The following is an 18,575-nucleotide window of genomic DNA, read 5'->3' on the forward strand; positions in this document are numbered from 1 at the left end:
TATACCATTTGTCAGCAAAACAAAGTGTTGCTGATCACAGGACTGTGCTGTGTAAATATCATATGGTTGACTGGATGGCACAAAAACGGCAAGGAAATAGCTTATATGAGCAGCATGAGCAGGTTGCCTGGGGTCAACGTTTGTCAAAAACCAAGTGGAAGCAAATAGATGCCCTATCAGGTGAAAAGCAAACTGACTGCAAGTCCAGTGACAATACTATTGCACCATCTCATCTCCTGGTTTACAGGGAAGAATATTTTGGTAGACATGACACACTTGTGATGTTGGCTAATGGTCAAATGAAATTGCTCAAACGAGACAATGTCAAGGATTGATCATGCAGACTGCAAAATGGAAAAGAGGATAACAGAACATGCCTCAGAGCAATAACTCATCAGTTCAGGAACAGGAGTCATCTGATCAACAACTGAAGGTTGGGACAGACCTCGTTGATCCTCTGTCATGTCCACATAAACCAGGTCACATGTGATAGTAAGCACTGTACAGGTAAGCTTGTGATACATTTCTGTTACTGCAGCATTTTGTAGCATACTTTGTTTCAATAAAGAAGAGTTGGGCATACTCCACTGCTGGGACTGCCTTGGGCTACTGATATCCAATGGACCAGGAATAGAACATAGAACATAGAACATAGAACAGTACAGCACAGAACAGGCCCTTCAGCCCACAATGTTGTGCCGACCATTGATCCTCATGTATGCACCCTCAAATTTCTGTGACCATATACATGTCCAGCAGTCTCTTAAATGACCCCAATGACCTTGCTTCCACAACTGCTGCTGGCAACGCATTCCATGCTCTCTCAACTCTCTGCGTAAAGAACCTGCCTCTGACATCCCCTCTATACTTTCCACCAACCAGCTTAAAACTATGACCCCTCGTGCTAGCCATTTCTGCCCTGGGAAATAGTCTCTGATGTTACTCGCTCATTTCCTCCCTCGCTCCAGGACCACTTTTCAAAAAATAATCGCCCTGCAAGATGGATATCATACAAGATCCCTTCTTCAAGGAACTGTTTGTGCCAAAAGTGTAGCGCAGAGTGACATTCTTCCACGGCATGGAGCTTTTCAGCAGTTCATCCCTGCTGAGGTCTAGAGAAAGAGCAAACCTCCATTGGGTCAGTTGTGAAGCAAACTGACTGTAAGTCCAGTGACAATACTATTGCACCATCTCATCTCCTGGTTTACAGGGAAGAATATTTTGGTAGACATGACACACTTGTGATGTTGGCTAATGGTCAAATGAAATTGCTCAAACGAGACAATGTCAAGGATTGATCATGCAGACTGCAAAATGGAAAAGAGGATAACAGAACATGCCTCAGAGCAATAACTCATCAGTTCAGGAACAGGAGTCATCTGATCAACAACTGAAGGTTGGGACAGACCTCGTTGATCCTCTGTCATGTCCACATAAACCAGGTCACATGTGATAGTAAGCACTGTACAGGTAAGCTTGTGATACATTTCTGTTACTGCAGCATTTTGTAGCATACTTTGTTTCAATAAAGAAGAGTTGGGCATACTCCACTGCTGGGACTGCCTTGGGCTACTGATATCCAATGGACCAGGAATAGAACATAGAACATAGAACAGTACAGCACAGAACAGGCCCTTCAGCCCACAATGTTGTGCCGACCATTGATCCTCATGTGGAATAAAAGTCTACAATGTAGTATGGCACATTCACATAAATCCAGAACTTGGCTTCTGGAAAATTGAGGACATACTCAGGTATTGCATAACTTGGGATTTTAGAAGTATCACTTGAACAAGATATTTCTGGAGCTGTGACCCTGATGAAAAAATTGATTTGGTGACTGAATATGTCAAGGAATCATGCATTCAGCATATGTACACCCAAGGTATGGAGTAGGGTACTGGGAAGGAAGGGAGTTTTCAACCTTTGTTCCAGGTACAGGATTAGGAAGAAGATAAAATGAAAAACACAATTTTTGTACCATCAAAACATTGTAAGGGCCAACTGCTAACTTTCAATAATAGCGGTGAGTAAGAGTGAGATACAGTGTGGGTCAGAGCTGCCTCTGAAAATACCCCTGTAAAAAAACAACTTATATAGAACATATAGAACATTACAGCACAGTGCAGGCCCTTTGGCCTTCGATGTTGTGCCAACCTATCATACCAATCCGAAGCCCGTCTAACCTACACTATACCATGTACATCCTAAATCGCTGGGGCAGTTGACTGTACTATGGAAGTGATACATGTGAAATAACACCGAGCCCAGTGGGAGGAATACAACTACAACATCTATCCCTACATTTTAATCACACTCTCAACTCTCCGTCCACTCACCAGAAATGGAAAATTCCTTCCTGCTCACATACTTGGCCAAAACAACATAAAACCTTTACTTTCATCTCCTGTCTCCAATCTGCTAGATGTATTGTTAGCTTTCAACTAAAACAGGCATGAGTAAAAAGTGCACTGATAAGTTCTATTATTAAGCTAATAGAGTACTATCCTTTATTATGAGAAGAACTGAATACTTCAGTTATACAAGGTATTGGAGAGATCATTACTCACAATACTGTGTGCAACTTTGCTCACCTTATTTAAGGATGTAAATGCATTGGAGGCAGTTCAGAGGAGGGTTACTAGTTTGATATCTAGAATGAATAAGTTGACACACAAGGATAGGTTGGGCTTATTTCCACTGGAGTTTAAAACAGTCAATGTGGCTTGCCTAAAATATGCAAGATCCTGAATGGTTTCAGCAAGGAGAACGTGAAAATGATGTTTCATCTTATGGGTCAGTCTAGAGCTAGTGGGCACTGTTTAAATTAGAGGTCATGTTTTGGACAAACACAAAGAATATTAATTTTTTTCAGAGGATCGTAGGTTTTGAAAATCTCTGCCTTAGAAGATGGTGTAAGCAGGGTCATTAATTTTTTTTAAGGAAGAGGTAGATAAATTCTTGGCAAAGAGACAAAAGTTATTAGGGATAGATGGGAATGTGGAATGTCAACTACGAACAAATCAACCATAATCTTTTTGAATGGCAGAGCAGTTCCGAAGGGCCAAATGGTCTACTTCTGCTCCTACTATTTCCTACGTTCTTCTGTTAAAAAGCATTCCAGATCTGGGAAACGATCATGGACATTCCAAATTTTCTTTCAAATTTTGAGCAACAAATGACAGGATTGGCAGGTGGAAGCTATTCAAATAAAATTATTCACTGTTGTGAAAGGCTGTGGCACGAGGATCACAAGTCAAGAATAAGGAAGTTAAAGGAATTTTTTTTAATCCAAAGGGTAATCAAGATGTCGATCATGGAAGAATAAAACAAATAGCACAGGGTTAGATACAAAGTAAAGTCTCTTTCTCTACATTTTCTCATCAAATTCCCCCAGGAAATGTACAGCACAGGTTTAGATACAGAACAAAGCTCCCTCTAGACTGTCCTATTCAACAATCTCAGAGTAGGTATAGTACAGCAAGTACAGCACAGATTAGATCTACACTATAACACCTGGCCTGGCATGTGAAACAAGAGGCTAATAATTAAACTAAGCAATAAAACTGCAAAAAGTATATTCAAAGCAAAATACATTCTCCCTTGCCTATGCAGCTGCTTACTTCTGTGCCAACACTGATGAAGAGGAGACATCAGCGCTTAGAAGGGGCAGTCACAATTACACTATTGACATTGGGGTAGTCTGTTATTCATACCAGTCTGCATATAGCTTGGTGCAAAGAAATGTCATACAGTACAATGCTTGTAAATTCTATAATCAAGCAGCAATATTAGAAAGCATATTTACCTTTCGAACTAATCGAAGTGCTTGAGTTCGCTCCACTTCATTACTCTGTTGTATGTCTATACATCTGGAGAAAGAAGATCACAAAATCTGTTCATTCATGTTCCTGCATTGCTACACTGGGCTGATGACTCACATAGTAAACTTTGTATGGCTGCAAGGAGGTGGTGTCTCTCACGATAACCTGTTGCTACATTACCATAGATGACAAAGTATGGAGCTGGATGAACACAGCAGGCCAAGCAGCATCTTAGGAGCACAAAAGCTGATGTTTTGGGCCTAGATGACTCCAGAACATGAGCCTGGGGTTCTAAATTACTAACAAAAGAAATTGCAAGAAAAGCACAGCAGGTCTGGCAGGATCTGTTGAGAGAAATCAGAGTTAATGTTTCAGGTCCACTGACCCTTCTTCAAACTCTCAGTTCTTAATTAGTAGTTCAGTGCTTTTTTGATGAAGTGTCTAGGCCTGAAACATCAGCTTTTGTGCTCCTAAGCTGCTGCTTGGCCTGCTGTGTTCATCCAGCTCCAGACTTTGTTATCTCTGATTCTTCAGCATCTGCAGTTCCCGTTATCTCTGGCTACATTACCACACTGTGCCTCTCACAGTAATCTGTCACTGTTTTACTATACTGAAAGGATGATTCTTGCAGCAATCTGTTATTTAATTACGAGGCTGACATGTGCCTCTCATAGTAATGTGTCACGGTATTACTAGGCTGGAGTAGAACTGGGCTGACCTATTACGTGACTCCAGATTCAAGCTTGCACCTTGAAAGCACCATTCATTTTTGTGTGTGGTTTCTTAATCTCTGATCTGAAGATATTTCTCACACTATTGGCAATCTGCTGTTTTAACTATTACTTCTCTACAGATCTCTCTTCACCCAGCTCAAACTCTTATTTCTACTATATTCAGATTGTACTAGGGAATCAGTGCTACTTAAATATCAATCATTCTGACAGAATAACACCTGCTAACAACGATTCAGAAGTGACACCTCTTTTCTTCACAACATATGGGTATTGACGGCTGGGCTAGCATTTATTGCCCATCCCTTATAGCACAGAGAGCAGTTAAGAGTTAACTGCATTGGTGTGGATTTGAAGTCACATGTCAGCCAGATCTGGTGAGGACGGTAGATTTCCTTCCTGAAAGGACATTGGTGAACCAGATCAGTTCAACTGACGTTAGTTACATCATCTTCATTACACCAGATTTTCTAATCCAGATTTGTATCAAATTCAAATTTCACCATTAACTATGGCACAATCCAAATACATGACTCCAGAACATTAGCCTGGAGTTCTGAATTACTAACAAAAGAAATTGCAAGAAAAGCTCAGAAGGTCTGGCAGTATCTGTTGAGAGAAATCAGAATTAACGTTTCAGGTCCACTGACCCTTCCTCAAATCCTCAGTTCTTAATTAGTAATTCAGTGACATTGATTGACATGTACTGGTGGGAGGATGGCAGTCTCAAAGTGACAAGACAGGAATCCAATCTGACCTTCTCTAAATCTAGCCTGGAACTAACAGGGAGCATTCTAACCAATGGCTCAGAAAGCAGTAAAAAAAAAAGAAAAATCAAAAAAACAGAGGCCGTGTGTGCACCCAAAACGGAGTTACTTTTAGGAACTGCTCTGCTTCAATTTTTATCCTAATTCTTTTATAGGACGGGGCATCATTTGGCAGGCTAGTATTTGTTGCCAATTCCCAAAAACCTTAAAATGTATTGGCACTCTAGGCTACTTTCAAGGACAGTTTGCAGTCAACATTGCTGTGGATCTAGAGCCATTGAAACTAGGTAAAGATGATAGATTTCCTTCCCTAAAAGATATTGCTGAACACTGATGGTACTGTTGGCTGGATCAGCATTTGCTTTTCAACCCTAACGATCCTTGAGAAGCTGGTAGCAAGCATCTTCTGGACACATTGTAGACTGCCTGTTTTCAGGATACCCACTGTACTGTTATCGGCGGGCAGTCCCAAAATTTTGAACCAGTAACAGTGAAGAAATGCTGACATAGTTCCAAGTCACAATGGTATGAGATTTGGGGAACTTGCAGCTGGTGGTTTTTCCACGTGTCTGCTGCTTTTGTTGTTCGAGATTACAGGTTTGGACAAAGCTTCTGAGGTATTTGGCGAGTGGTAACAGTGCATCTTACTGAACAATCCCATTGTGCACCGATCGACAGATTGAGTGTTAAAAGTGATGAATGGAATGTGAACAAAATGAGCTGCCTGATACTGAGCTTCACATGTTGTTGAAGCTGCTCTCATCCAGCAAAGATGAGAATTTGCCATCATGCTCCTACCTTGAGTCTTGTAGATAATGGGAAAGTTTGAGGGAGACAACAGTTTAGTTACTCATCACAGAATTCACAGCCTCCAATCTAACCTCAGAGCCTCTGTATTTCTAAGTTTGGTCCAGTTCAATTTCTTGCCAAAGGTAATCCCCAGAGTTGTTAATATATGGGATTCAGCAATGGAGATTCCATTGAATTTCAAGCTACAATGGTCTCTTATTGATCATTGCACAAATATTACATACTGCTTATCAGTTAAAATCTCAACATCATCTGGATCTAGTTGCATATAAAAGCACAGAAAACAGGAGTAGGCCATTCACTCCATCAAGCATGTTCTACCATTCAATATTTATTTTAGTACCCTGCTCCTGCTTTCTCCCTATATCTCTGATCTTTTTAGCCCCAAGAACTATATCTAACTCCTCCTTGAAAACGTCCAATGTTTCAGAGTCCCCTGTGGCAAAGAATTCCACAGGCTCATCATTCTCTGAGTGACGAAGTTTCTCCTCATCTCATTTATAAATGGCTTATCCTGTAGCCTTAAGCTGTGACCCGTGGCTCTAGATCGCCCTGGTCAATGACATCCTTTTAAGCATTTATTATCCTGTCTAGTCCTGTTAGAATTTTATAGATTTCTACAAAACTATTCCTAATTCTTCAAAACTCCAGCGAATACAGTCCTAACTGATTCAGTTTCTCTTCAGGTATTAGCCCTGCCATCCCAGGAACTAGTCTCGACTCTCTCCATTGAGCATCTTTCTTTACAGGAGACCAAACTGTATGCAGTACTCCAGGCGTGGTCTCAAAGTCCAGTATATTTGCAGCATGACATTCCTGCTCCTGTACATAAATCTTCTTGCTATGAAGGCCAATATACCATTCGCCTTCTTCCGTGCCTGCTCCATCTAGATGGTTAGTTTCAGTAATAGGCGTACAAAGATGCTCAGGACTTCGTGAACCTCCAACTTTCCCAATCTATCAGTCAGATAACAATCTGCCTGACTGTTTTTGTGACCGAAGTAGATAGCCTCACATTGATCCACATTATATTGCACCTGCCATGCATTTGCCCATTCACTCAATTTGTCCAAATACATTGAAGTATCTCTGCATCCTCCTCACAACTTAGCCTCCCAACCAGCTTTGACTCATCAGCAAATGTGGAGATATTACATTTAGCTCCCTCACCCAAATAATTTACTATGAATCATCTGAACAGTTAGTGTCCAAGCCTGTGGTACCCTGTAAGTCAACGCCTGCTGCTCTGAAAAAGATCTATTTATTCCTTTTGTTTGCTGCCAGCCAGTTCTCTATCCATGGATTTTAATTTTACACACTAATTTCTTTACGTGAGACCGTATTGAACGCTTTCTGGAAGTCCAAGGAAAACACATTCACTGGCTCTTCCCGATCAATGCTATTAGTTTCAAAAATTCCCAGCATATTTGTCAAGCATGCTTTCCCTTTCGTAAACGCATGCTGATTCTGTCCAATCCAGTAGACGTGGGATAGACACGGACAACTTCAGAATCTGAGAATTTATGAATTGTATTGAACATCACGTGAGAATCAGCAAACATTCCCCTTCTTCCATTTCTGATGAGCAAGATCTAGTGGGGTAACTAGTAGGATGCCAAAGGGTTCAGTCCTCAGACTCCAACCGTTTACATTCTATAGTAAAAACTTGGATGCAGGGATAGAAGGTTCTATATCCAAATTTGCAGATGAAACTAAAATAGGAGGGAACGTTAGTTGCAATGAAGAAATTAGAAATTTGCAAATTGATACAAATAGTTTAAGTGAATGGGCCAAAGTTTGACAGATTGCGTGTGCAAGGTCATCCATTTTGGTCAGAGGGATGGAAAAGGAACTTATTATCAAATGTAGAGAGTGCAGAGGGATCAGGATATCTTCATGCATGAATTACAGAAAACCAGTATGCAAGTAATAAGGCAGACAATCGGAATTTTGTCATTTATTGCAAAAGGAATAGAGGATAAATGTAGGGAAGTGTTACTGCAACTGTACCAGATATTAGTGAGACTACATCGGGATTACTGTGTACAATTTTGGTCCCATTACTTGAGGAAGGATGTAATTAGATTGGAGGCAGTTCAGAAGAGATTCACTAGATTGATTCCAGAGATGAGGGGTTTGTCTTATGAAGAGAGATTGAGCAGTTTAGGCCTAGCATTTAGATGAATAAGACGAGAACCATTTGAGGTATACAAAACGCTAAGCAGAATTGACACGGTGGACAGGGAGGATATTTCCTCATGAGCTGCAATCTAGAATAAGAGTCATAGTATTAGGAAGATTTAAGAGATATGATGAGAAATTACTTCTCTCAAAAATTGTGAATTAGTGAAATTCACTAACCCAGACTATGGTAGATGCTGAGGCCATTGGCTAAATTTGAGGAGATATTTAGGTTTTTCATTAAGTAACAGGTTGAAGGGTTACAGTGAATGGGCACTGGAGTTGAGGCTAAGATGAGATCAGCTATGATCATACTGAATGGTGGGAACAGGCTTAAGAGGCTGAATTGCCAACTCTTACACCTAATTTTTACGTTTTGATCTTAAGTAGTAGTAGTAAAGGTCACTGAGGAAGAAGTTGAAACTGGTTGGGGCCAGGAACTGTCCTGAGAATTCCCCAGGGCATCAGTCCAGAAGGAGGAGATCACTGGTTTATTGGAACCACAATCATCTTCCTTTACATTTGGTATGGCTCCAGCAGTAGGTGAATTTTTCCCATGATAGTGGGGAATTTCAACAAGCATCACCAAATGTAGCTTGGTTATGAGCTTCGTCAGTCGGGATTGTGATTCCTAAAGGACAAAGCAGCTAGACTGTATCTGTGGTAGATAGTGAGGAAACTAATTGCAGGGAAAAATATACTTGTCCTCATCCTCACCAATCTCCCTGCCACAGATACACTTGTCTATGACAGTATTAGTAGGGCTGGCCACCTCGGGGCAAAGTACCAAAGCCACATTGAGGATACCATCCATTTTGTTGTATAAAATTATGACAGTGATAAACGGAATAGATTGCAAACAGATCTTGCAACTCAGATTCAGCTTCCTTAGTTATCAGCAGAATTGTATTCAGCCACAAACCTGTAAGTTCATGGCCCCGGATATCCCCACTCGACTGTTAGGTTCAAACCAGGGAAATCAACAGTAGTTCAATGTAGAACATGAGATGGCATGGCAGGTAAGTATCAGGCACAATTAAAAATTAGATTTCAACCTGAGGCTACAACACAGTTCTGCTTGGGCCCAAACAACACAAGAAGCATGCAAGAGTCTGAACTAAGCAATCAGACCCAATCTGCCATATCCAGTAATGAATGGTGGAGGACAATTAAATAACTAACAGGAGACTGTTAGTTTTAATGTATGAGCGGGGGTGCAGTAGGTCAGGTCAAAAGATAAGGCTGGAGTATTTGCAGCTACAAGTGGCAAGTGGGTGTTCCATCAATCAAATGCCAGTCTACAGTCAATTATGACCTGTCCACACAATGTTAAAAAACACTTGAAGGCTCTGAACGCTGCAAAAGCTTTGGGCTCCAAAACATTCTGGCAGTAGCACTGCAAACACAGACTGCAAAAATAGCCAAGTCGTTCTCGTAAAGCTCCAACATTGGCATCTCCACACCATTGTGGCAAATTACACAGATATATCATGTGCACCAAAACAGATAAAGCCAACACAGTAGTTACTGTCCCAAGGCTTGACTGTCAATCATAAGCTAAGTGATGGAAGGTGTTATCGGCACTGCTATCAAAGTGGCACTTAGTCAGCAATTAATTGCTCAGGATACTCAGTTTACGTTTTGCCAGGACATCACAGCTTATGAACCTAATACAGTCATCTTCTAAATATTGAAGAATCATCTGAACTCCAGAAGTGAGATGAGAGTGGCTGCCCTTGACATCAAGGTTACATTTAGCTACATTGTGAAATCAAAGAGTCCTAATAAAACTGGAGTCAATGGGAATCAGGGTGAAAATTCTCTGCTATTTAGAGTTCCATACCTAACAAATAGGAATGGTAGTCAAGATTGCTGGAGGTCAGTTATCTCAGTACCAAGACATCTCTGCAGAATGTTCCTCAGGACAGGTATTTTTAATCAACCTGTTCAGGAATATTATGACATCTCTGGAGCAGGTGGGACTTGAGACTTGGCCTCCTGGCCAAAAGGTAGGGACATTACCACTGTGCCAAAGCAGCCCTCAATTTTCTCACATAACTGTCCTATGTCAATGATCTTCAGCTGTTTCCTCAAAGGTCCTCCCTCCATCACAAATCAGAAGCAGTGATGTTCAGTGATAGTGGCACAATGTTCAGCATGACTTTCAATCTTGGGCACTTAAGTAATGTATGCTCAAATGCAACAAGACTTGGCTAATGTTCAGACTTGTGCTAATAAGTGTCAATTAATACACAGGCCATAGAAGTGTCAGGCAATGACCATCCTCATCTCGGTGTTCAATGATGTCACCACTGCTGAAATCTACACTACCAAAGCGTGGGGGTTACTACTGATCATAGACTGAACTGGAGCAACTATTTACATATTCTGGCTACAAGAACCAATCGGAAACTGGGAATTTAGCAGCAATTGATTCACCTCTTGACTCCCAGAGTCAGCCCACCATTGACAAGATACGAGCGATGACAAGACAAAGATAACAGAATAATGGCCTGGATGGTGCAGCTCCAACAACACTCAAAAAGCTCAACACCATCCAGAACAATGCAGCCTGCTTGACTGGCAGCCTATCCATCACCTTTGACATTCAAATCTGTCCACCACTGACTCACAGTGGCAACAGTGTGCACTAGCTAGAAGATGAACTGCAATAACTCACCCATAACTTTGATACCACATTCCAAGCCCACAAACTCTACCAGCTAGAAGGACATGGGCAGCTGATGCATTGAATCACCACCATCTGTAAGCTTCAGAGTTACAAAGTTTTTACAATATGGAAAAAGGCCGTTTGGCTCATCGTACCTACACCAGTTTTTCTGTTTTATTTTTATCTGTTTTAATCCTATTATTCAGAACTTGACCCTTGGCTTGTATGTTATGGCATTTCAATTGCTCATCTAAATACAGTACTTCTTAAATGTCTTGAGGTGCATGCTTTTTCTAGGCAGTGAATCCCAGGTACCCCATCATCCACCGGGTGAGACATTCCTTTACCCTTCAAATCTCCTCTAAACCTCCTGCTTCTTACCTTAAACCTTTCACTCCATCACTGCTTTGAAACCATGTGTCATGAGGTCAAATTCGTAGAATCCCTTCCTCAACGCCATACGGGTAATAAATGCTAGACTTTTCAGCAACATCCACATCCTATAAAGAAACACTCAGTGCCCAAGGATTGGGGAAACGAAACGTAGACTGGGTGACAGCTTTGCAGAACATCTACGTTCTGCTTATTGAAAAGACCCAGAGCTACCAGTTGCCCGCCATTTTAACACACCATCCTGTTCCCTGGCCAACATTAGTCCCTGGCTTGTTGCAGTGTTCCAGCAAAGCTCAACGCAAGCTGGAAGAACACCACCTAATTTTCTGCTTGGGGACCCTGTAACCCTCTGGATTCAATATGGAGTGCAACAATTTTAGGGCCTAAACTCTCCCATGCCCTACTTCCTACCATATAGACCAGGCTTTGTTATCGCATAAAAACCAAAAGAACTGCCGATGCTGTAAACCAGGAACAAAAACAAAGTTGCTGGAAAAGCTCAGCAGGTCTGGCAGCAGTTACGGAGGAGAAAAGAGAGTTAACATTTCAGGTCTGGTGACCCTTCCTATGTTATCACATAGCCTGCCATTGGATTCTACCCATCCTTAGTCACTATGGATCCCTACTAACAAATCTTCACCCTCCTAGCTAGATCATTATCAACTCTTTTGTCTATCCAACTGCTCTTCTCTCTTTCTGGACTATATCTTGCCCCATTCCCCTTCCCTGTTTTCTGCGTATAAACCAAAGTTTTCCCAGCTACCATCAGTTCTGAGGAAGGGTCACTGGACCCAAAACGTTAACCTTGATGTTTTTCTTCAGATGCTGCCAGATCTGCTGAGCTTTTCCAGCAACTGCTGTTTTTCTTCCTGTTGAATACAGATTAAACATTTGGAGACAAGGTCCATCCATGTTAATATAAACATTAGCCAAGCAGCTGCTTTCAAGAAGTGCTTGCCATTCTGGCCAAGTGTGACAGCAGTTTGTCATGGAGTTGTTGGCCTAGCAGTATTATTGCCGGATTATTGATCGGGAGACCCAGCTAATGTTCGGGGTGGCATGGTGGCTCAGTGGTTAGCACTGCTGCCTCACAGCGTCGGAGCCTGGGTTCGATTCCACCTTTGGGCCACTGTGTGGAGTTTGCACATTCTCCCCATGTCTGCATGGGTTTCCTCCAGGTGCTCCAGTTTCCTCCCACAGTCCAAAGATGCGCAGGCCAGGTGGATTGACTGTGCTAAATTGCCCATATAGTGTTCACAGATGTGTAAATTAGGTGGGTTATAGGGGGATGGTCTGAGAGTCTATGTGGACTTGTTGGGTCGAAGGGTCTGTTTCCACACTGTAGGGATTCTATGATGATGTATGATCAACGAACAGCCACATTAGTTTCACATGTTTATAAACTATTTTGTAACCTAGAAGGGTATTGATGCTCCACTGTTCTACCAAACTGCTCTCTGTCTTTCTCCTGCAGGTTTCATTTTTTGTACAGTGCTCTAGAAGTGCCATCAGCTCCAGTGGGAAAGCTCGTTAGACCAAGTTGTGGTGTGTGATAACCTAATGGTTTAGTTTTTGGAGCTATTACCAATTAACTGAGTAAACATGTTTGACAGTGCATTTGATTAACAGAGAAAGAGTTTTCAATCTACAGTTTGAAAATTTCCCCGCTAGTAGTCAAGGTGCAAGTGAATAGAGATTAACACAGTCTCTACACCTTTAAGGTGTAAGTTCACAACAACAACTTGCACACATTTATACAATTTCCACCAGCCAGTGCATTTAGCAATTTGGCAATCTGTTACATATTTTCAAAGAGGAATCAAACCACACATACTAACCTAGCTATTAAGTAATCCACACGCAGTCTCAACACCTTCTGAAGAATACTGGAGTCTTGGATGAGATAGCGAAGGGCACGGAGACCAGCTGCACGCACCTCTTTAGCTTCATTTAACAATGATAATCGCAAACTGTGTAAGAGGACAGTATATTTAAAGAGAGGAAAAATAAGCATCTATTACAGCACCTCCAGCACATCTCAAAAGCACTTCATAATAATTATATTCAAAGTAACTAATTGCCTGTTATTTTGAAAGCAAACGCAGCCACAAATTAACGCACAACAATAGAGAAATCCAGTTCCTGCTCCTGCCACAGCATAGAAACAGGTGCTATCCAGTATAATAGTGAAAAAAGATAAACTAGCCTTCCCCATCTGCAGCCTTTGATACAGCTGGCCACAACTGTCTTTTCATGATTCTTCTTCACTGCAGTCGTTCACTGATATATTATAATTGCTCATTTCCACCATTTTAACATTGCCCAACTTCCTTTCTTTGCTTGTTCATTGCTAAAATTCTAATTTATGCCTTTGTAATATTTAGATTCAACTGCTCCAAAACTTAGATAATAAAATGTGAGGCTGGATGAACACAGCAGGCCAAGCAGCATCTCAGGAGCACAAAAGCTGACGTTTCGGGCCTAGACCCTTCATCAGAGAGGGGGATGGGGTGAGGGTTCTGGAATGGCCCATCTCCTACCTACTAACCTCATCCCACCTCCTTGACCTGTCCGTCTTCCCTGGACTGACCTATCCCCTCCCTACCTCCCCACCTATACTCTCTCCACCTATCTTCTTTTCTCTCCATCTTCGGTCCGCCTCCCCCTCTCTCCCCATTTATTCCAGAACCCTCACCCCATCCCCTCTCTGAAGAAGGGTCTAAGCCCGAAACGTCAGCTTTTGTGCTCCTGAGATGCTGCTTGGCCTGCTGTGTTCATCCAGCCTCACATTTTATTATCTTGGATTCTCCAGCATCTGCAGTTCCCATTATCTCTGCTCCAAAACTTACATTGATCTCCAAAATTCTATCTTTCATAAACTAAATTCCTTACTGACACCAAGTCTGTTCACATACCAGTCCTGTTTGCTGACACACATTTACTCCTAGTAAAGCAATGCATTGATTTTAAAGTTCTCACCCATGTTTTTATATTCCATGACCACTCAGTTTTCATATCTTCACTAATCTAATTCTGGCCTCTTGAACATCTCCAATTTTAACAGTCTCACCATTGATGGCCTTGTCATCAGATGCTTTGGCCCTAAACTCGAATTCCGTCCTAACCGTTCTGAGTGGCCACCTTTATTCCTTTAAGGCCTTCCTCAAAACTTTGCCACTTTCAACAAACTTTTGGCTATCTTTCCTAATGTTACCTTTACTTGGCCCACTGTGTAATTTTGCCTTATTGCACCACTGTGAACCACCTCAACTGAGTCAGAGATTTACAGCACAGAAATAGACTCTTTGGTCCAATCCATCCATGCTGACCAGATATCTTAAACTGATCTAATGCCATTTGCCAGCATTTGGCCTACCTCCCACTAAACACCCCTTCCTATTCATGTACCCATCCAGATGTCTGTTGAATGTTGTACCTGTACCAGCCCCCACCACCACCACTGGTGGCAGATTATTCCTCACATGCACCACCTTCTGCGTGAAGAATTTATCCCTCAGGTCACTTAAATCTTACTCCTCTCACCTTAAAACCCCATGCCCTCTAGTTTTGGACTGCCCAACCCTGGACAATAGACCTGGCTATTCACTCTATCAATGCCCCTCATGATTTTATAAACCTCTTCAATGTCACCCCTCAGCCTCCGACGCTCCAGGGAAAATAGCCCCAGTCTACTCAGCCTCTCCCTATAGCTCCAACCCATCAATCCCGGCAACATTCTTGTAAATCTTTTATGAACCCTTTCAAATTTCACATCTTTCCTACAGCAGGGAGACCAGAATTGAATGTAGTATTCCAAAAGTGGCCTAACCAACATCCTGTACAGCCGCGGCATGACATCAGAACTCCTATAATCAATGCATTGATCAAAAGAAGGAAAGTACCCCAAACACCTTCACCACCATCTCAAGCTGCAACTCCACTTTCAAAGAATTATGCACCTGCGCCGGTAAGTCTCTTTGTTCAGCAACACTCTCCAGGGCCCTACCATTAACTGTTGAGGTCTTCCCTAGTTTACCTAAATAAAATGCATACCTCACATCAGCTAATGTCTGTAGAAACACATGTAATTGTTGATAATTTTTTTGGCCATGTTGAACAAGAAATAAATATTGCCTACGATATCAATATCCCATGCCTTCTTGAAGAAGGAAAATCTCAGTTTAATATCTTTGCAAATGACCACACCTCAAATCAATGCAGCACAAAAATGTCAGATTACATTTTATAATTAAACCTGGAGGTGCACTTAATCCCACTGACTACCAGTGATCGTAATTCAGAAGATAAATGTTCTCAAAGTTGAATAATCCAGATTCCTCAAGAATGAAAACTTTGAATCTCGATGATGCCAACAAACTCACCACATAAAAATTGGAAATATCAGATTGTTGGTGAACTTACCATATTATAATTTCTTCATAAGTAAATCCTAGTTTCTCTTCACAGTGGCCAACGTTACAGAGTAACTGTGGTGGACAGGGAGGGGGAGAGAGAGAGAGAGAGAGAAAGAGAGAGCGCGAGAGAGAGAGAGAGAGAGAGAGAGAGTGTGTTGGGGGGAAGAGAGAGAGAGAGAGAGACACCATGTCAAACAACTTGGAACAAAACAGCTAAACAATGTAACTAACTTTGTGTCTATTGCCTGATACAGAATATTGGCAGAGGGCCAAACATTTGAATGTTGCAACATGGCATAATGAGACAAATTTACACTGCGACTTCCCACACAATGAGCTCTTGATTTCAATCATGCCTCGCTGGGCAATTGCCAAGTGAAGAGCAATGCGAGACACTGAAAGATATAAGCGTAAAAGTCTCATGTAGTATTACAAGTTTTATTTGAGTGGCTCACACAAATTTACACCAACAAGACGGCTAAATGGGTCTGGCAGCATCTGTAAAGGAGAAAATAGAGTTAATGTTTCGGGTCCGGTGGTCCTTCCTCAGAAGTTAATTATGGATTTTGGGAAGGAGATAGAATCAGGTGGTGAGGTGTTGGGGAACGAGGAGGTCGGAAACTGTGGGTGGGAGGTCACCTGAGGTGATGAGGTTATGGATGGTCTGGGAGATGATGTTTTGGTGGTCAGGGGTGGGGTCATGATCAAGGGGGAAGGAGGAGGGGGTTTCAGAGAGTTGGTGCCTGGCCTCGGCAATGTGAAGGTCAGTGTGCCATACCACAACTGCACCTCTCTTGTCCGCCGGTTTGATAGTGAGGTTAGGGTTGGAGCAGAGGGCTGTACTTTCTGCTGGGGAAGAGGTTGGAGCGAGTGAGAGAGGTGGAAAGGTTGAGACGATCAAGGTCGCAACGGCAGTTAGACATGAAAAGGTTGAGGGAGGATAGGAGACCATCAGATGGCGCCCAGGAGGATAGTGCATGTTGGAGGCAGAAGAAGGGGTCAGCTGGGGGGACGTTAGAGTTGCAATTAAAGAAATAAGCACAGAGGCGGAGGCAGAAAAACTGTTTGATGTCCAGGCGTGAGCAGTATTTATTGACGTTTGGGTGGAGGGGAATGAAGGAGAGTCCTTTACAGAGGGCGGACCATTCGTCCTTGGCGATGGGGAGGTCTGGGGTCTTCATCCCCACCTCCTTGACCTGTCCGCCATCTCTCCCAGAGAATTTGCTCCACTATCCACCTTCTATCACTGAATTTTCCCCCCCGCCCAAATTTATTTCAGAGCCCCCCTTCCGCTCCCCAATTTCTGAAGAAAGGTCCAGACCCAAGATGTCAGCTTTTCTGCCCCTCTGATGCTGCCTGGCCTGCTGTGTTCCTCCAGCGCCACACCCTGTTAAAACTAAGTTTCAGCTGGTTTCCCAACATTAACCATTGCAGGGACTCATGACCAGAGAAATTAGCCTTGTATTTCAACTCTTAAGTTTCTACGTAACTGACTCCTTTCTCAAATTTTGAAGACAATTTTGAGATTCCTTTTAGAGTCTATGGGCATGAACTTATCACATTTCTGAGGTCCTAGGAAATGTTTCTGAAGTAACAGAGTCCCCTCATCTATAATTATGTTCCATTTGAATTGAACAAGTTGATTCTTCTAATCCAAAGCCACATCCATGTACGTCCATATGCTTGTCCAATGACGACTTAAATATACTTAAAGTTGGCGAATCTACTACCATTGCAGGCAAAGCGGTCCATTCCCTTACTACTCTCTAAGTAAAGAAACTACCTCTGACATCTGTCCTATATCTTTCACCCCTCAATTTAAAGCTATGCTCCCTCATGCTCGCCATCACCATCCTAGGAAAAAGGCTCTCCCTATCCACCCCATCTAACCCTCTGATTATTTTATATGTCTCAATTAAGTCACCTCTCGACGACTTCTCTCTAACAAAAACAGCCTCAAGTCCCTCAGCCTTTCCTCATAAGACCTTCCCTCCATACCAGGCAACATCCTAGTAAATCTCCTCTGCAACCTTTCCAAAGCTTCCACATCCTTCTTATAATGCAGTGACTAGAACTGTACACAATATTGTACGCGGCCGCACCAGAGTTTTGGAGCTTCTTTGGATAGCTTCCAGCTACCTTTCCTCAGACACCAGGTTCAAAGCTGTTCAGTATTTCAGGCGTGGTCTTGTGTAGTTTTAGCAAGATCTCCCTATTTTCATGCATAACTTGCACTGAAACAAAGTCCAACGGTCCATTTGCCCTCCCTAATACACACTAAAACTGGCTGCCAACGTTTTGCAATTCATTTACAAGGACCCCCAAATGCGTCTATGCTTCAACTTTCTGCAGCCTTTCCTCATTCTAATAACACTTAACTCTTCTCCAATCTTTCTGCCAAAGTCAATAATCTCATATGTCCACATTATATGCTATCTATCAGGTTTATGGGGAAAAATTTAACACATCCATATCTCTCTGTCGACTCCGCATCATCCTCATCCATTTCTTACCTTCCCCATTTTTTTTGGTTGCCTGAAACCTTAGTCACACTACTTTAATTACCAGCGTCAAAAAAAAACACTGATCCCTGATGCACATTATGGCATAAAACTGTACAAAATTGAGATACTTTTCCAATTCATCCTACTTTAATTTCTCCCCTTTCTTTCTTAGGTAAATGTCACATTCAGGCAAAATTCCAAAGATGGCATTAAGCCTATTTCTCACTTACTTCCCTAAGCAGCTATTCTTCACATCAGCCAAGGTAGTAAGCACAAGCA

At 42.1% G+C, this 18,575-nt stretch overlaps 1 protein-coding gene across 1 annotated transcript in view; it reads right to left on the reverse strand.

Annotated features, from left to right (window-relative positions):
- The window catches only part of rictora (RPTOR independent companion of MTOR, complex 2 a), a 238,748-nt gene that overhangs the window by 155,398 nt on the left and 64,775 nt on the right, over positions 1-18,575 (reverse strand). Inside the window, exons 4-6 of the mRNA XM_059644956.1 lie at positions 15,800-15,864; positions 13,216-13,347; positions 3,809-3,872 (exon numbers count right to left, since the gene is read on the reverse strand). Coding sequence (XP_059500939.1) covers positions 3,809-3,872; positions 13,216-13,347; positions 15,800-15,864 — 261 coding nt within the window. The remainder of the gene's footprint in view (positions 1-3,808; positions 3,873-13,215; positions 13,348-15,799; positions 15,865-18,575) is intronic.

The sequence above is a fragment of the Stegostoma tigrinum genome, chromosome 3, assembly GCF_030684315.1.
Source record: "Stegostoma tigrinum isolate sSteTig4 chromosome 3, sSteTig4.hap1, whole genome shotgun sequence".
Classification (NCBI taxonomy): domain Eukaryota; kingdom Metazoa; phylum Chordata; class Chondrichthyes; order Orectolobiformes; family Stegostomatidae; genus Stegostoma; species Stegostoma tigrinum.